A 17,927-nucleotide genomic window follows, 5' to 3' on the forward strand; every position below is an offset into this window, starting at 1 on the left:
TACGGAGAATAATGATTAATAGGACAGCCATAGACAGAGAGAGGGAGTTGTTTCAGTGCCAGTGGATCAGAGTGGACCGTATGTTGAGGTGACTACAGCAAATGTAACGGAGCCTTTTCTGCTAGACACTGGTGCTGCAAAGAGTTCAATCATGCATTCAAAACTCCCTGGCGCACCTTTGTCTGGCGATATAAATGTTTCAGTAGGTTTTTCTGGCGCCCCGGTTAGGAACCCGATTTCCAGTCCCATGTCACTTTCTGTTGGACCTTGCGAGCTGAAAGCACCTCTGATCCTGACAACAGGTTGTGGTGAGAATTTGCTAGGATTAGATTTGTTGAAAAGATTGCACGCTACACTGTATTGTTCTCCTTCAGGAGTACAACTTACATTAGGCAAGAAAGTGGTTTCCCCAATGTATTTGTCTAAAAACACGATGCCACCTGAATTGACATCCCTTCCGGATGCCCTTTGGGCTACTGGTCCCAATGATGTGGGCCTCTTGGAAATACCGCCATATGTGGTGACTCTAAAGGCTAATGTCAGACTGCCACGTATTCCCCAGTACAAGATCTCTAATGAAGGGCAGAAAGCATTGTTAGACATTGTCAGCGACTTGATTAATAAAGGTGTGATAGAGGAAACGAGAGGCAACGTTTGCAATAGTCCGATTTTACCTGTCTTAAAACGAACGGATCCCTCACAGCCACCTGTTTACAGATTTGTGATTGATCTTAGAGAGGTTAATAAGATTGTTGTGCCACAGTTTCCGGTTGTCCCTGATATAACTGCCTTGTTAACGATGATTCCAGCCTCTGCTGCATGGTTTTCAGTGATCGATTTAAAGAATGCTTTCTTTAGTATCCCAATTGCAGAAGAGAGCAGAGATATTTTTGGTTTTAGTCTGGGAGGCCGAAGCTTCCGCTTCAAACGCGCTCCCCAGGGTTACTGTGAGAGTCCATCCATATACAGTCAGGCTCTGAAAGCGCAGCTTGATGCACTTGTTTTACCTAGTGGCGCTATCCTGATTCAGTACGTGGACGATTTACTGATCGCCGCAGATACTGAAAAGATCTGTAAAGAAGCCACATTGTCACTGTTGCGCCATTTATCCGCTTTCCATCACAAAGTGTCTCTCTCTAAGCTGCAATATTGTCGACAAGAAGTGACCTACTTAGGTCATCTCTTATCGAAGGAGGGAAGGAAACTGACCCCAGAAAGAATTCAAGCTATTGCACAGTTAAGTGTGCCGAAAACACAGAGAGAAGTGCGTGCTTTCTTGGGCATCACTTCATACTGTAGGCATTGGATCCCTAGTTTTTCCTTATTGGCAAAACCTTTGTTAGCCTTAACATGCAAAGACACACCGAATCCTATCCCATGGTCTGAAGAGTGCCAGAAAAGTTTTGTGGAATTGCGTAATGCATTATGTTCAGCACCTGTGTTGGGTACTCCCGACTACAGTAAGCCTTTTACATTGTATGTTCACGAGAAAGATGGATGTGCGTTGTCAGTGTTAACACAGCCTTTTGGCGACAGACCGCGCCCATGCGCATATTTTTCATCCACCTTTTACCCTGTAGCAAGGGCATTGCCAAGCTGTCTGAGAGCGACAGCTGCTGCAGCGATGTCTATCCGACAATCGGCTGGTTTGGTAATGGACAACACATTGATTGTCATGGTTCCACACGCTGTAGACACATTATTAAATAGAACCAAGACACAACACTTGACCAGTGCACGATTATCGGGCTACGAACTTACACGTTTAGCTAATCACATACACATAAAGAGATGCAATACGCTGAATCCAGCTACATTGTTGCCAATTCCAACAGACTCAGATGAGATTGAGCAACATGACTGTCTGTTCAGAACAGAAGAAGAGACGAAAGGGAGAGTAGATCTAAAAGATACTCCCCTGACTGAGTGTGATGGCACTTTATGGGTAGATGGTTCATGTTTTAAGCTCCCTAATGGTGACACGACTGCTGCATATGCTATCACGACTTTGCACACGGTCGTGGAAACTGCACGAGTGCCACATAATTCGGCCCAAGCAGCAGAATTAATCGCCCTCACGAGAGCATGTGTGTTGTCTGAAGGAATGAGAGTGAACATATACACAGATAGCCAGTACGCCTTTGGCGTGGCTCATAATTTTGGGCGTTTGTGGAAGGAGCGTGGGTTCCTGACGTCGCATGGAGCTAAAATTCAGAATGGCAAGTTGGTGAATGATCTCCTTGAGTCACTGACCCTACCGTTGCAAGTTGCGATCATGAAATGCAGTGCGCACAGGAAAGTCACAGATGATGTTGGACGAGGGAATGCGTTTGCTGATGAGACCGCGAAAGAAACAGCACAGAATGTGAAGACTAGAATGTATGTTGCAGGTCCCGCAAGATGGGTTAATGATGTGGGAATGTGTGAGAACACAATAGAGAGTGTGAAGTCGCTTCAAGCTGAAGCCACAGAGGAAGAGTTAAGCAAGTGGAGAGAAAGTATGGGTAAGTTGGATGAGAATGGTTGTTGGATTGATCTGACAGAACATAGGCGATGGTTGTTGCCTGATGCATATGTGCTTCCAGTGGTTACTATGGCACATGGAATGGCACATATCAGTACGAAAGGTATATGCAAGTTGTTGGCTCCAGTATGGCAGAATGATGGGATTCCCAAGTGTGCAGAGAACGTGGTCAAGAATTGCATAGTATGCTTGAAGTACAACCCTGGTAGGGGAACCCCAACTCCGGCTGGTCACTTTGCACCCCCATCATGTCCATTTGAAGTTTTGCAGCTGGACTTTATTCATATGGAAAGATGCAACAACCTGAAATATGTACTGGTGGTTGTTTGAGCTTTCTCAAAATGGATTGAGGCTTATCCTCTGAAAGATAACACTGCCCTATCCACAGCCAAAGCCCTTGTGAAGGAGTTTTTCCCTAGGTTTGGGATGCCAAGAATGGTGTGGTGTGATAACGGAAGTGAGTTTGTGGGTAAAGTGATGAAGAATGTATGTGAAGGGCTAGGGATAAAGCAGAAGTTCCACGCTGCAAATCACCCCCAATCAGCTGGATTAGTAGAACGCTACAATGGAGCCTTAAAGCTCAAGCTGGCCAAAATCCAGGCGAGCACCGGTCTTAAATGGCCTGACGCTCTGCCTTTAGCACTCCTGTCCACCAGAATGACCATACACTCACGAGTGGGACTTAGCCCTTACGAGGTCGTCTTTGGCCGCCCGGCTAATGTATGGGGCGTGCCAAGACCGGCGAAATTTAGCGAAATAGAACATCCAGTACTGCTCGATTACCTGTATGATTTGACTGTTAAACTGCGTGTTTTGCACCAACAGGTACATGATACCCTTCCCCAAGCCTCTGAACCTCCTGGACACCCTATCAACCCTGGTACGTGGGTGCTAGTCCGAAATTTCCAGCGCAAGAGCAACGACGAGCCTCGCTGGATCGGCCCTCATCTTGTTCTTCTTTCAACAAGATCAGCAGTGCGAGTGAAAGGGAAGAAGCACTGGATTCATGGTACCCACTGCAAAGTAGTCCCCTTGCCTCTGCCATATGACCCGTGGGTCAAGGAGGGTATCGCCGACTCAGAGACAGACATTGTACCTCGCTTCGTACCATTCAGTGACGCACGCATAAGAGGCACAGTTTCAGACCAAGAGAGTGACAATATTCTGCAGGAAGCTGTGCCACCATCAAGTCGACTGGACACCACTGAGCCTGAACTTTTGTTTCAAGACCAAACAGCACCTGGCCGTCTCCGCTATAATTTGAGACCAAGGCCCATGGACAAATAAAGATTTCCTCATTATTTCCCTTTTGACATTTTTGCTCTCCCATCTGAAGGACTTTCTTGATTTTTGTTTTTCGAACCACCATCCGGGTTCTGCCGCAGGGTCGCGGTGCCAAGACTTTGGGGTACAGGCCGAAGACGCTAGGTCGACGGTTCTGGTTAGTCTAGGGCGTTTCCCTGGACTGACAGGCGTGCCCCTTAGCAGAAGAAACTCCTCCACCGCGAGCGGCCCGAGTAGAGGATGGAGTTTTTTAAGATGGAGAGACCGATTGAGGAAATGAACTTTAACGCAAGGATGTGTAGAATTATGAAAAGTAAATGTTTTGTCTTTTTGTGCCTTTTTACACTCTGTAGTATCATAATGTTTATTATAGGATTTGTGTTTTTCTCCGCTCAAAAGCCCATTGAACCCACTCAACAGCCTATATCTCTTTCTACTGCCTCCTCTCACTCTTTTCACCCTTTGCCTGAGCACGAACAGACCAGACGATCAGAGTTCGTAAATAACTCGTTCATCCAACTCTTGCACCAGCACCAACTAGTAATGAATACGACCAATTGCTGGGTGTGTGGGTTAATGTCACATACTATTAACAAAGGTATTCCCTACCTGGTGCTGCCGTACAGTTACAATGGATCGTCATGGGCATTCCAAACCATGTTTCTCTATGCTCTAGAAACATACTCCCCTCGCCAACCGCGTTCCATCAGACCTATCACCAATAATAAGGCTTTGATGAAAGGAGTTGCCGATATGAGTAGGGATATCAATGCATACTCCTCTATTCCCAAAGAAGAGTTGAGACCTTATGTAGGATGGAACGCGACGGGGTATAGTATTAGTCTGGGTGAAAGACAGCGAAAAATCTCATCTCCAATCTGGGTCGTACCCCACATGGGTCGGTTCTGCTTACAGGGTAATGGTCAGAATCCTAGAGCTCAACTGGGAAGAAGTGACTGTACTGAAACGTACACCTTCCCGTCACAGTTTTCCCCTGCGTTTTTGGCTGCCAAGGGCACATATTTCATCTGTCATGACCGAGCATATACATGGCTGCCCCCTGATTTCTCGGGCACATGTTATATTGCGAACTTGCTACCGCCGACATTTACTGCTGCCTCTGACTATCACAAGACCAGAGTTGTGAGAGGTGTGATTAGTAAGGAGGACACTGCCGGTCAGGAAGCAGGAGACTTCTTCCTGGGTTTCCTGCCGTTTTGGGGACCTATGGTCAATAGTAGGAACCTGAGACAGCTGACTCGTGTGGTTGAATCCACTGTCAATGTAACGGCTGGTGCCCTTAGTAATCTGACGGCTGAGCTCCAAGCGGATCGCCTTATGACTCTGCAGAACCGCATGGTTCTAGACGTTATTCTTGCAGACCGCGGTGGGGTATGCAAGGTCATCCAATCCAGTTGCTGCATTTTCATACCAGATAATGCTCCAACAGTGTATCAAGCCATCTCCAAACTCCATAAAATATCTGAAGCCATACACGTGGATAAGGGGGATTGGTCACTGGTGGGGTGGTTCTGGGAATTGATATCTGCCTGGGGTTGGAAAGTTCTGATGGTCATTGGAATGATCTTAGCCATCCTTTTCCTGTTCTGTCTGTGTATACAGTGTGTTCCCGCGATATGTGGTCTCTGTACTACCTTATGTGTAAGGAAACCTGTATCGAGGGACGAGCTAAGTAATAGGATGATGCTACAGCAACATCTCCATGACTTCGTGAACATTGACCTAGACTCGGATTAAGATGAGTATAGTGATTGCCTATGTAAGGGCAAAAGGAGGGTCTGTCGTACTTTAATATTCGGGACCGCGTAGGGGACAGGGCCCTACCCCTGTCTATCTTGGTATTAGCGAACCGCAAATAGTAAATGCGGCATGTACGAGTGCTTTATATATCGTTCTAGCTATAAATGCACTGTTTACACGTTATTCAGCTTCACTACGCGGGTTCCATTTTGGAAGCAGTGGCCATCTTGTCATTGCCCTCACATAGGCTATGATGGAGTTAATACGGGCCTCACAGTACATGGGCTTTCCCTCTGACTTCTCTGTGACCTGGGCAGCTGGCTCTGCTGCCCCGGGTCAAACCGGTCTCACGAGCTCCCCTTCCTCCGTCCACCTGTGATTAGCATCAGGGTTTGACCCGTCATAAAGCCCTTTCATTCTATACAATTCCCCGGCTAATCTCTTCTACACCTGCTTGTTCCTGCTTTATGACTTGTTTCCCAAAACAGGAGATGCTCATGTTTATTGGGGGGTCTCTTTACATCAAACGTGGGATCTGAATCTTACTGTGTAAATCATTGTGGGCTGGCCGAACTGGAATGTGGGATGGTCATCATGACTCTGCTTTTTCGTTTGTAATGTATACCTTTATATGACCATATCGTAAACCAAGGAATGTGTGCCTGGAGCATGATATTTTGTACTTAAGGAGAAGTCCGTTCCTATGATTTTCAGCAGTCTCCTGAGAATATACACGCTGTTGTACTTCTAGGATACCTGTCATTGGTCTGCAGCCAATAAACGAATCTTTGACTTCACCCAGAAGACTCTGTGTTTCTGTAGGTCCGGAACAGGGTGAACCCAGAAGTCATAGGGTGTGTGTCCCTGCACCGCTGGGTCTAAAATACCCAGTACTTCACGAGTTGTGCTCATGACGGCGTGGTTCCGTCACGACTCCGCCCACTCGTTATTTCGCCCGCACAGGTGGGGAATCAGTGACGCGTGGGCGGAGCGGCCACAGCATGACGGAACCACGCCGTCATGAGCACACGCCGCCCGTGGCTCATGACGCGTGGTTCCGTCATGCGCACGCAAGGGGTTAAGTAAGTAACCTCTATTGTTTGGTTAATTAAAACCGTAAAATTATTACATGTATTCCTTCAAGATACATAAATATAAAACCATACAGTACATATAACGTTTGTGATATAACAGTTAAGAGATTAAAATTATGATTCAGTGTAGTTCAAAAGTTCCATCTGTAATATTGGTTGTGCAGCGGGGTGTCTAGGCCCAGTTTTTAGGGCAAGTTCATGGAGCTTTAAAAACTTTAACAGCTTACAGTTGAAATTGAGTATCCGACGAGTTGAAACTCTGAATGATGGCAGCCCTGCATGTCCTGATCTTTCTTCATTTGAAGACGACCCTCAAATGGTGGAGTGTGCTGAATAAAGGTATGGACAAATGCAAATCAGATGTATAAAGTTCTCTTTTTTTTTATTATTATGACCACAAAGTCTACATGCTATGGGTCCATTGTATTTCCAGCTAGGTTGATGCGCTATTGTTGGTAATTCACTGAACCGCAGAGTCATCAATTGCTTCTTTGAGAAACACAAAAATGTGAGGTTTAGGTAAGGTGCTTGTTTTAGAGAGTCATAGTTATGGATTGCCATCCATGCGTATGTTAGCTGCCTAAATGTGTTTTTATCTTCTATCCGCGATTGAAGGTTTACCATTTTGTGAGTAACATGTCTGACGGATGAAAAAAAGCAGGTTTTTGTTCCACAGGTCTCCCGTCTTGGTAATTTGGAGAGCTTTGTATAGATATTTATTGTATGAGGAAATGTTGTCTTTTTCCACTTCTGTCCAAAATGCTTTTGCGAACTTTGAGTATTCTGAGTTGTTTTATTTTGTACCAGCTTTTTATGGTGCAGTACATCCTTCCAAATAAATCATTAAATAGCCAAAAATCCAACCACCCTGTGCTGGTGAGTTTCTTTTGCGTAATTGGAAGGCCCGTTTATAGGCGGTAACAAGCAGTTTATTTAGAATTATTGAGTCTTTTCCATATTGGGCAACGCTACCATAAGATATTGTTGGCAGGAGCCTTGCTGCTATCACAGATAATAGTGTTTTGAAGGAGGGCATTTCTGTGTTTTTTGCTGGTGTGCTAAAGGCAAATGTTGGCGCACTGGCCCTTTTTGTCATGTAGTTCCTCTGTTCCTGTTGGTTAAATCTATTATCTAGGTATACTCTTAAGTATTTGTGACTTGTGACTTCCTCCAGCATCTTAACATTGAGCCAGATTTAAGATTTGCGGCCTAGTCCATTTTGGATTAGCATGTTTTTTGACTTACTTGTGTTGATTTCAAGTTTTTGTTGTGACATAATCCTGCATTTCTGTTAGCGCTCTCAGGAGGCCGACTTGTGTTAGGCTCATTAATACCACATCATCGACGTATGAAAGATGTGACAGGGTTAATTTTCCCAGTCGGGGCAGATGAAAATTAGTCTGGTCCAGCTTTTGTGCTAAATCAAACATTAACAGATACAATAGGTGGGGCGCCAGCAAGCCTCCTTGTTTCAAACCCCTGTTTGTTAGGATCTTTCTTGAGACCTTAGTGCCATCTCCCAATTTGACTCTTATCCAGGTGTGGGTGTAGAGTTGTGTTATTCCTCGCAATGTGTTTTAAGGGATTTACCATCCCTTCTGTTTTCTACACAGCCTGTCAGTCTCCACAATCAAAAGCTGCCTTTGGATGTATAAAGCACAGGTGTAGTTTTCTTTTATCCCTTTTGAATTTGTCGGTGATTTGCGAGACTGCTAGTATGTTCTTGGGTGTTCCGGTCCCTTTGCTAAATCCAGTTCGATCGACCAGGATCAGGTTTAGCTTATCTGACCACTCAGTCAAATCTTCCAGGACCATTGATGCATAGTATTTTGCTCTGACATAGAGTAGTGCTGTTAGTCTATAATTTGCCGGGTTTGATCGGTCTCCCCCTTGTAAACTGGGTTTATTATAGAACCTAACCAGCTAGATGAGGTGCTGCCTAGTAGTTAAAATTCATTGAATAGCACACAAAGATGAGTGACCCAGAATTGTGTATCGCCTTTGAAGATGGCTTAGAGGATGCCGTTTAGTGCTGGTGCTCTGTCACTTTTTCCTCTCCCTATTGTGTTAATGATGTGTTCAATTAAGAATTTATGGTCGGGGACTTTATCTATAAGAGGGAGGCTTTTTCTCCCTGCTCCTGATGTTGCTGTTATTCCTGCATCATTGGCATTGTTAGGAAGTTGATCCTTTTGCAAAGTTGGCGTGAATTCTGACAGAATATCTCTTCAAATCTTCTTGCCAGGAAGTCTGCGCAGGCTCCCTCTTGAATGGTCGAGTTGTTTAGAACTTTAATTGGTCTGCCCAGCTTGTTTTCTGGATCTCAGAAAGCACTCAAGTTTTTTTGTTTAGCACTGAACACTAGGTTTGTCCAGTTTGCCTTGCGCCGTGTTCTTTTATCTTCCTGGTGTAGTTTTTAGGTCTCGCTGAGACAGCGAAAGCTGTCTCTTTGAGACATTTTGTAAGTGGGCTTTTAAAAGTGCTACCCCTGGCATAGAGCTACAGTGCACGAGGCGTGCACGCGCGCAAAGCAGTCATATGGCTTTACGTCGCTCTCCCTCGTAGCCCCTCTCCGCCCCCTTCCCTGCTGCTATTTCACACCAGTTTTCCTCAGAACTCCCGCTCCCCCCCCCCCCCCATCGCGTCTCGCGCGTCAAAATAGCTTGTGTTTACTTCTCTCGTATGTTTGTCACTTAGGAAACCCTACCCCTTGCCATTCGCTTAAGACTTTACGTTTCCAGCTCATGGCACTGCTTTTTCCCAGGGTCTTAATTGTTGCACACTTGCAGATGCCGGTCTCAGTGACACCTTCTCTGCTCCTCATTCTGTCCACCGAGGCCTCTAGTGTCAGTGGTCTATTTTCTGTGCGTTTAGTGATGACGGACGATGAGTCACAGAGACCCGCCTGAAGGGCAGCGTCACCCTTTCTCGCGCGGTGAAACGTGTTCTTAAGAAATAGAGCCATCGGCTTTTCAAATAGAGCGATAATAGGATATAGAGATAAAGCAAAGCAGACTTTTATTATTGTTTACTAGACGCTTGTATTTTGTAAAATAATCTCGCTCTGGTCTTGTCTGTTTTAATTTTAACATGTGTTTCAATTGTCCGCACACCAACAGTCCATAAATCACTCAAGCCAATTAATTGAGAAGGTTTTTGAGTCTGAGAATGTTTTGGTCGAGCTGTGTATTGGTATTTTTTTTTTCCGGGATCAAAAACATATTTTTCTGTCAGTACGCATGGAGGGTAAAAGCAACAGAATGGCTGTTTTCCCTTGCACCTTTTCTTTGTTCGGGAAGCCAAGTTAAATAAACATGTTTTTCTAAGCCTTTCTGTGGTGAAAGCTGTGACCGATGACGCAGCTGAAACGAAGGCCATTTGCCCGGGCACCATACCTTTTGTCTGGGCCGGGCTGCATGGCCCTGCTCACTGAGGGCTGTGCGGCGCTAGCTTTCATACAGATGCCCTACGAGACAAGAGTCTTTTCAAAGCGAGTGACAGCAAAAACTTTCGGAAGATTAATGAGGATTCCCGGAGGCCTGTGTCCTTCGCAGATTGCCCGGGTCCTTTCATCAGTGATATTTGATGGACAAATAGACCCAATGCAAGGACAAAAATTCTATGGCTCCTGCGCGTCTGCACAAAGGAAATCGGCCTCCTCGACAATAGGGTTAATGGCACTCTCGCCCCTGTGAAAGCCATAATGTAATAGTAAACTAAATGAAGAGGGCGTTCTTTACTCTTGCCAAATGCTCCTCTGCTTATTCAGCTTTTTCGGCAGACCTAAGGGTGAGAAAAGACAATGAGTAATCATATTATCGAGGCCTTTCATTTTCTTACACTCTGTTGGTCCTGCTCTCCTTCGCCCCCAATGCATAATGTTATAATAGCCAACAATTGGACATGGCATCATTCAATTAAAAAAGGCAGGTGCAGGAAAACGGCAAGCATGCTAGTGGTGAGTGAAGTTTGTTTTCCAGGTCATTGTTCATGCTGTCGATATAGCTAGCTAAATCGGAGTGTTTTTTTTTCTCTAAAACTGGCCATCTATTACCAACTTTTTTGGGACGTGCACTTCCGGCATTTCACTGGAAGATTGTTGTAGCACTTATTGTGAGTAGGCCTATCTCCAAATGTTCCATTTAGATTTTTCCAATTTTCTACCGCCATATGTGATTTTAGAATAAATATATATTGCTGGGTATTATCTTGCTTCTTGAACTATGCATCAGGGTCGCAGACAGCCCTAGAAAAAGTCTGCACAGATAGACAAATATAAAAAATTCACAACACAGATAGAAAAGATCCTTACAGATAGCAAACAGGAAAATAAATGGACACTAATATGCGAAATGATTTGTAAGTCATCCCCTCATCACTCAAGTTATTAAATTTACTTTTGAAAAAGGAGCCAGTGTTTCTGAGCTCATCTACACCGAGTACCAGTCTCCGTTCTTCTGGGGCGTTGACGCTTCTGTTAATTGCACATGACTGCACCTCTCATGCACTTTATTACCCACCAAAACAGAAGAGAGGCAGTATCCAAAAATAATATTTTTTATTATAGAGTAATGTGACAGCAGTAAAAAGCAACACGTGTTTCACAATATTTATTGTATCATAAGGGCCATATAGACAGTTATAAATCAATACAATAAAAGCAGAACAAGCCTTTGCAATGCAACAGGTCTCGCATTTACGTGAGTTTTAGCTAATGGCATTGTAAATGAAATGCCTTTTATTTATGTTTTTTTTTAAAAACATAAATTTAATGCATTGTCATTTACAATGCCAACAGCTTAAACTCTGGTAAATGCGAGACCTATTGCATTGCAAATGCTTGTTTGTATTCCATCCTTAGCTGGCGTACATTTTCCCAGCCTAGTTGATCTGTAGATGTAGTTTTAGTGTTCCTGACCGCCTTTCTAAATTCTCATTTTAATGCGTGCATTTTACCTGATGTGGCATTATTTTCCTTCCCCGTTTGTCTCCTTGAGCAGCCTGTCATTAATGATGTCAGATTAGTTGTAATTATTATTCAGGAGTTTATGGGGTTGATATTTTTATTACAACTAGCCATTGCTAGGTCCATGATTGTGCTGTTTATGAAGCGATGCATTAGTCCACCTCATGTGTTATAAGTTTGTCATCTTTACAGTGCTGGGATGTTACTATGCCTTCTGGGGTTTAACCCGAAATGCATGTGCTGGTGGCTATCATCACTCTGAGTCAAAAAGTTGATTGAAAACTGAATTAAATGTGGCATCAGAGATAACTAGATGATTTGTATAGTCCGATATGAATTGAGCACTAGCTCCATGGAATGTGACTTTCGGGGGCGAGTTCTCTATTGTTCTACCATTGATAACCCTCATTTCTAGTTACTCTAACATTGTCACAAATGCCCAGCTAATACGATCTGGACGGCATATCAGCAGTTGGTATTGCGGTGACACATCCCAGTATGTGTTGTCTGATGTCAGTTTTTCATCCTCGTATGGTGTCTGGATCAGATTGGCATTAAAGTCACCTTTTAGGATTATACCCCAGAGAGGAGGCACTTTTCTTATGTCTGAGATGATTGTTAATAAGAACGAGTTAAGTGTTTTTTCTTGTTGGAACTTGGGTGTATGTAGACACTGATCAGTAATACTGACCTTCATTTGAGGTTCCTGCTGTGCGTGAGTTTGGTTAATTGCAGGCCAGAGTCTGGAGATTTGAGTTTTTCAGATTTAATGCGGAGTGAAATAGACACGTAGACAGCCAGCCAGTCAGTCCTACTTTTGAATGGCCATAGCACTAATTTTCTTTTCCGCTTCTACGAAGTAGTGGATGAAACCTTTCAAGGGCAGGTTATCTAGGGCCCATGTATCTAGAAGTGCTATTATATCATATGCTTCCCAGTCTTGGGGTGGTATTCCATCCTTTAGCAGTTATTGTGCCCCCGCTATGTTCCATGAGAGGAGATGTAGATCATCTCTCATTGTTATCCTTAGTCTCCCTGGGTCATTCTACCTTGTGCACGTTTAGTGTGGTGGCAAGCCAGCGCCACTGTGTTTGGTGTTTGTCAGTTTGCGTGTCAAGGTTGCTCTTCTTTAGTGCTGAGTTTGGGCTACTTTCCTGCTCGTTCTGCAGGACCGAGTAGACCTGAATTTTTCCAGGTAATTTTATTAGGGGTTGTGATTTTTGATGATGACCTTTATTGATTTTGTTACTTGTATACCCCAGATTTCAAAATATTGCGTGTGGTTGAATATAAGTTGTGCTATATCTTAGGGCTGCCATGTGAGTAAGGTAAGTTCAGGCCATTTGAAGTCCTCACTAGGTAGGAATTCCAATGATAACAGATCTATGGATTTTATATGTTTAAATCCTGGAATTTCTGCAGTCCATTTTAATATGTTCCCCCTGTTAAGAATATCATTTCGACCTTGTGAGTTATATAGTGGGGTAAGGAGATGTTCCTGATCAGGTGCATGCGGCAAGCGTTTTCTGACCGAGTGTGTTTTACGCGAGTTTGTGCCACCTCCCTAAAGTTTGTTTGAGGCATGGGTCTATTTGTTTGTGCTTTATCTGTTCCCGTACTCTCCTAGTGTGGTGAATGGGCAGACCTGCTGGTCTTCTGCCTTATCTGATTCTTGTTCACCCTGAACGATCCACTTAAAACTATGCATTGGAGATTTTATTGGTTGGACATACTGAGTGCAGCTGTCGTCCTTGGCTTTTTTGCTCCACACACTTTGATTTGGTTTGTGTGATTGTCTCCGATATTTCTGAGTAGTGTGTCTTCCTGGTTTCTGGGGCGATTACCTGTACCACGGCTGTTGTCACTGTTTTGTAGGTTATGCCATGTATTTTTGGACGTGTCTGTGTTCCACTATTAAGTTCCTTTTTGTTTTGTAATGGTCCTGTTTCTTTCGTTGCCTCTTTGTGATTATCGTTTGTGTGTCTGTTGTTGTTGTACAGTCCAGTGTTCTTTTTGACAGATTGTGGTGTGGGACTGTTTTGTGCTCGATTTTTCTATTATGTCTGACTCTCCCGCACCCCCCTCGGTTGGACACTATCGACTATACCATCATCCTGGGCGTTAAGCAAGCTAAATTTCGCCGTGTTATTTTGAATTTTTTTGAATATGTGGTATGTTCTTGGTCCTTGTTGGATTGTTACTTGGCTTATGTTTTTCCTCGCTTTCCTTTCACTTTTTTTTTGGTGCCTTGTTTGCATTCCCATTTTTGGGTCATTTGTGATTACACCTGTTGTTGGTGCGTGATCATCGTTCGTGATTGTCGTGTTCAATTGTTTTTGCTTCAGTGGATTTGTTACTCCTCCTGTGGGTACATAAGGTTCATTGTGGTTCCTTGGCCTCATGTTTCCTTCATCACGGGGTTCTTGTAATTTCTTTTCCTGATTTTCATTATCCGCTTCTGATTGGCAGTTGTTGGCCATTGAAATATTGGCCAAGTTTATTTTTTTTAATACTTATTATTTCTTCCAGATTTGCAGGAAGGCAATTTAGCTTGTCAATGATCGGCCCACATGGGCATATTGCTTGTGTTAGGGAGTGGGTTGCTTGCTCCTTTACTATTAAGTTGGTAAGTTTTTCGAGTTTGATATTAATTCCTGAAATGTATGAGGCCACTATGTTCATTAAGTCTGTTTGTATGTATATTTTGTCAGCCTGCATTACCATTGCCAAAGCCTACAAGGACTTCTGATGTTTTTTAATAAGTTCCTACATGAGCAACGGCACTGGAATTTTACAATACAGTGCAGTTTTCAGCATAACTTTAGATTTGGCTCATAATCCACCTTCTGATTTTAACCTAAAAATATTATTTCTAGTTGAAATAGATTAAAAGTTGCCTAAACACTGCCACTCGTGCTGCTGCGCAGTGGTAGGATCTTTGTGGTGCAGTGGCAGGTCACCTCCAATTGCTGATTACTGTATTTAGGAGTTAAACTGATACTAATGACATGAATCCTTTGCCCAGAAGATGTTAAAATGTATTATAACAAAATGGTGATGTAATATTGCAACACAATTGTGGTATGGGTCAGTAAATTGTGCATTTGTTGGACAACTTAAACGTCAAAACTGCGTGAGCCTGAGTCCACGCACACCATTAGGATATGTTTGCCTGAGTGCTGGCTAGCTCACAGTGCACAATCTGTACCTCTAACCTAGTAAGGGAATGGGAGGTATGTGCAACCTCAGAACATGACAACCTGGACTCCCCAAGGAAATCGTGGAAACCGATCTAGAACCTTTTCATTTGGTAACTCATGCATGCCCAAAGGGAGACATAAGAAATACTCAAATTGGCATTTCAATATTTGTAGAAGCAATAAGATTCTTGTGTAAAATATATCTGCGCTTCAATAATCAATACAAAGGAACAAAAAAGAGTAATCGGCATCACAGAATGGTAAAGAAAATAATTCCACGATAGTGCTATTACATAGATTATAGTTATGCTCCTACCTAGATGTGTAAATGTAAGCAGTGTTATTTCATTGGACATTATCCATACAAGCTTGCAAGCAAATGTGTGTTAAAATGGAGGTGTCCCTGCCCAGGCCTAATGTGATATTTCTACAAGCGATCTTGTTCACCAGATCTTTTCCCCTCTTTTTGCAATCAAAGGCTGGGAAAGCCCATCAGCTGAGTGGAGACGAACGGGAGCAGCTTTTGCCAACCCTCCGGTCTGTAGGATGGAATGAACTTGATGGGAGAGATGCCATCTTCAAAGAATTCCACTTCAAAGATTTCAACCGGGTATGTAAACTGGTCCCACATGGCTAGCAGGTGGTAAATGATCAATACCAGACAAATCGAGGGATCTCAGTTTTGCAATTGTGCATTTGTATTAATCGATTGGAATTAGAGATCACTTTAGTTGTATCTGGAATACCCCTCCAACTATAAATCTGTTGAATTTTTTTGAAGTCCTACAGATAAAGAGCTGAATTATCATAAGCTAATGTTTAGAACACAATTTCAGCATTGCATTGTGAACAACCTTTCATTTGGCAGTGGGAGGGCAGCTCTAACCCTCAAAACAAAAAAGGGCTTTTCACTACCTGTCACAAAACCACCTGCAACATGAATATAATATGGCAGGAATCGGCTTGGAACTCCTGGAAAAACGTTTGAATGCAGTGAAGAGGCCTGCATGGGACTTCATGCCTACACCTCATCATTCGAAATTGCAATGTGCTGGTATTGTGACTCCCTGTTTCTAAAATGCAAAGGCTCACAGTGCCACAACAAGCGAAATATTGTGATTGTAACATCGAGGAGGGACGACTTTCTGCACCTTCCAATATCTGTCTAATGCAGAATTAGAGTGTGTGAATGCTTGGTGCGGTCTCACGACAGTTGATAACCTTTCTTCATTCCCAAAGACCCCTCTTCCCTTGTGATTTGCAAGGCCTGTCCCTTTCAATTTACTGCGGGCCGCAGAGAAGGGTTTGCGATTTCAGACTTTGCATTCACAAGTCAGTTGCACTGTCTTTAGTGATGGAAAGTTTAGTGGAGAGTACGACCAAAGATATTTACCTTTTTATAAAATGCTTATTTCTGACTTTTGCAAAGATCTTTACTTCTGTGTATATATGCAATAAAATCCCCAGCGTTTTGTATTGTACTCTATGGTTTATTAAGGCATAAAGTCATTGGCGTCTGTGCTTTCAATGTCAGAACCTAAGTCAGTTGCATACAATATCTGGAAATCCCCGTAACCACTCACAAGCAACATGCACGTGATATCAAGTTACCTGTTGCTGTTTTATATTCACAGAAATTCATAACTCCGTTTTATGCGAAGGCTGTTTTATTTGCAGTGTTTAAATGCCAGACGGCATCTTGCATTGGTATATACTCCTCTCAGCATGTAATGAGGTTTTTGTTAGGTCTCGCCTAGCATTAGCAGCGCGCATGCACTGCTCTCGCCATGCGAGGGCTTCTTGGAATCAATACAGTTCCAGAAGTCGTGTCTCTGCTCCGCCTGCAATTTTCATTTGTGCGCGTCGTTTGTCGTCATCGATTATACAAAACACAGTGTAACGATTGCACCTGAGGCATTTTAATCCCTCCTGGTTGCCACCCTGTCCGCTTTTGGCCCCGCCCACCGGGATTGGATCTTTTACTTTCGGCGTTAGACTCTTTCCTTCACATTAGTTGATAGGCACTTTCTTTTTCTCATTTATCCACAAAGCGCGATGCTGCAGCGCTAAACCCTTTAAATTGTATGTTTTTTCTTTTCTTTATTTCTTTAACGAGCCCGGCGCCCGCTACGGACACTTTTTTATTTATTTATATTTTCACAGCATCCACTTCAGGGACACAGCGCTCTGTGTTTTTTTTTTTTTTTTTTTTACGTTAACACTGAGCGCAGCGCTTAGTGTTAAAGTGTCACCCAATCTAGCCTGCTGCTCACTCGGTATTCAACAGGTAGCAAGCAGCAAGAAGACAAACGAGTAGCAATACACCCAAAAGAGCAACAGCAACCCCAGTCACAGGCCATCCAGGACAGCATTTGTTCTCCTAGGTGATGGAGGTTTACAAATAGGATGCTGAAGTTCGTCTTTAAACTCTTTTACGGGCGAAGAACACCTTAGTACCCTGCCCATCGGACACCCCTGCTGTTGATCACTACACAAGACACGTCAAGGTTTCTGCTTGAAAACAAGTATGGTCTCTTATGACCCGAAGTTCTTATGCATCAAAGGGTTGCAATGGGACTGTAAGCAAATGTGCAGCACACAGGATATATCATGCACTATTGCATGGGAGCACTCAAAAGGTTTTCTGCCAAAACAAATGAGACTAAGGTAATCAGAGAGAAATACTGGGAGCAAGGTAATCAGCAAATCAAGATGAATATTATTATTTAAATTTGAAAACGAAATAGCTACCCCTACCCTCCATTACTAGCGTTGAGAAAGTAGGCAACAAGCTGGCTTTTTGAACAGGTCTCTACAAGTCAAGGGTACCCGGCGCATAGGGAGACTGGGCACTGAAAAATAGAGAAGTGGTCAGCGGTCACACATTAAACTACACACAGGGTATGGAGAACCCTACCACAGGGTTTTTGCAGTCTCGAGAAAGGGCGTTCTGAACAGCGGCTGGAGATACAGTCTGGAACAAGCATTGAAAATTCAATGGGTCTCGCGTTTGATTACGTTAAAGCCATTTGCTTTGCTAATGGTATTGTATAGCAAAGCAAATGGCTTTCACTTAATGAAAGGCGAGACCTATTGCA

General features: G+C 43.5%; 1 protein-coding gene across 2 annotated transcripts in view; it reads left to right on the forward strand.

Moving 5' to 3' along the window:
• The window catches only part of PCBD1 (pterin-4 alpha-carbinolamine dehydratase 1), a 158,457-nt gene that overhangs the window by 40,570 nt on the left and 99,960 nt on the right, over positions 1-17,927 (forward strand). For both annotated transcript variants that reach the window (XM_085607123.1, XM_085607113.1), the window contains one exon: positions 15,308-15,439. In XM_085607123.1, the coding sequence (XP_085463249.1) occupies positions 15,308-15,439 (132 nt within the window). The remainder of the gene's footprint in view (positions 1-15,307; positions 15,440-17,927) is intronic.

The sequence above is a fragment of the Triturus cristatus genome, chromosome 1_2 (assembly GCF_964204655.1).
Source record: "Triturus cristatus chromosome 1_2, aTriCri1.1, whole genome shotgun sequence".
Lineage (NCBI taxonomy): Eukaryota > Metazoa > Chordata > Amphibia > Caudata > Salamandridae > Triturus > Triturus cristatus.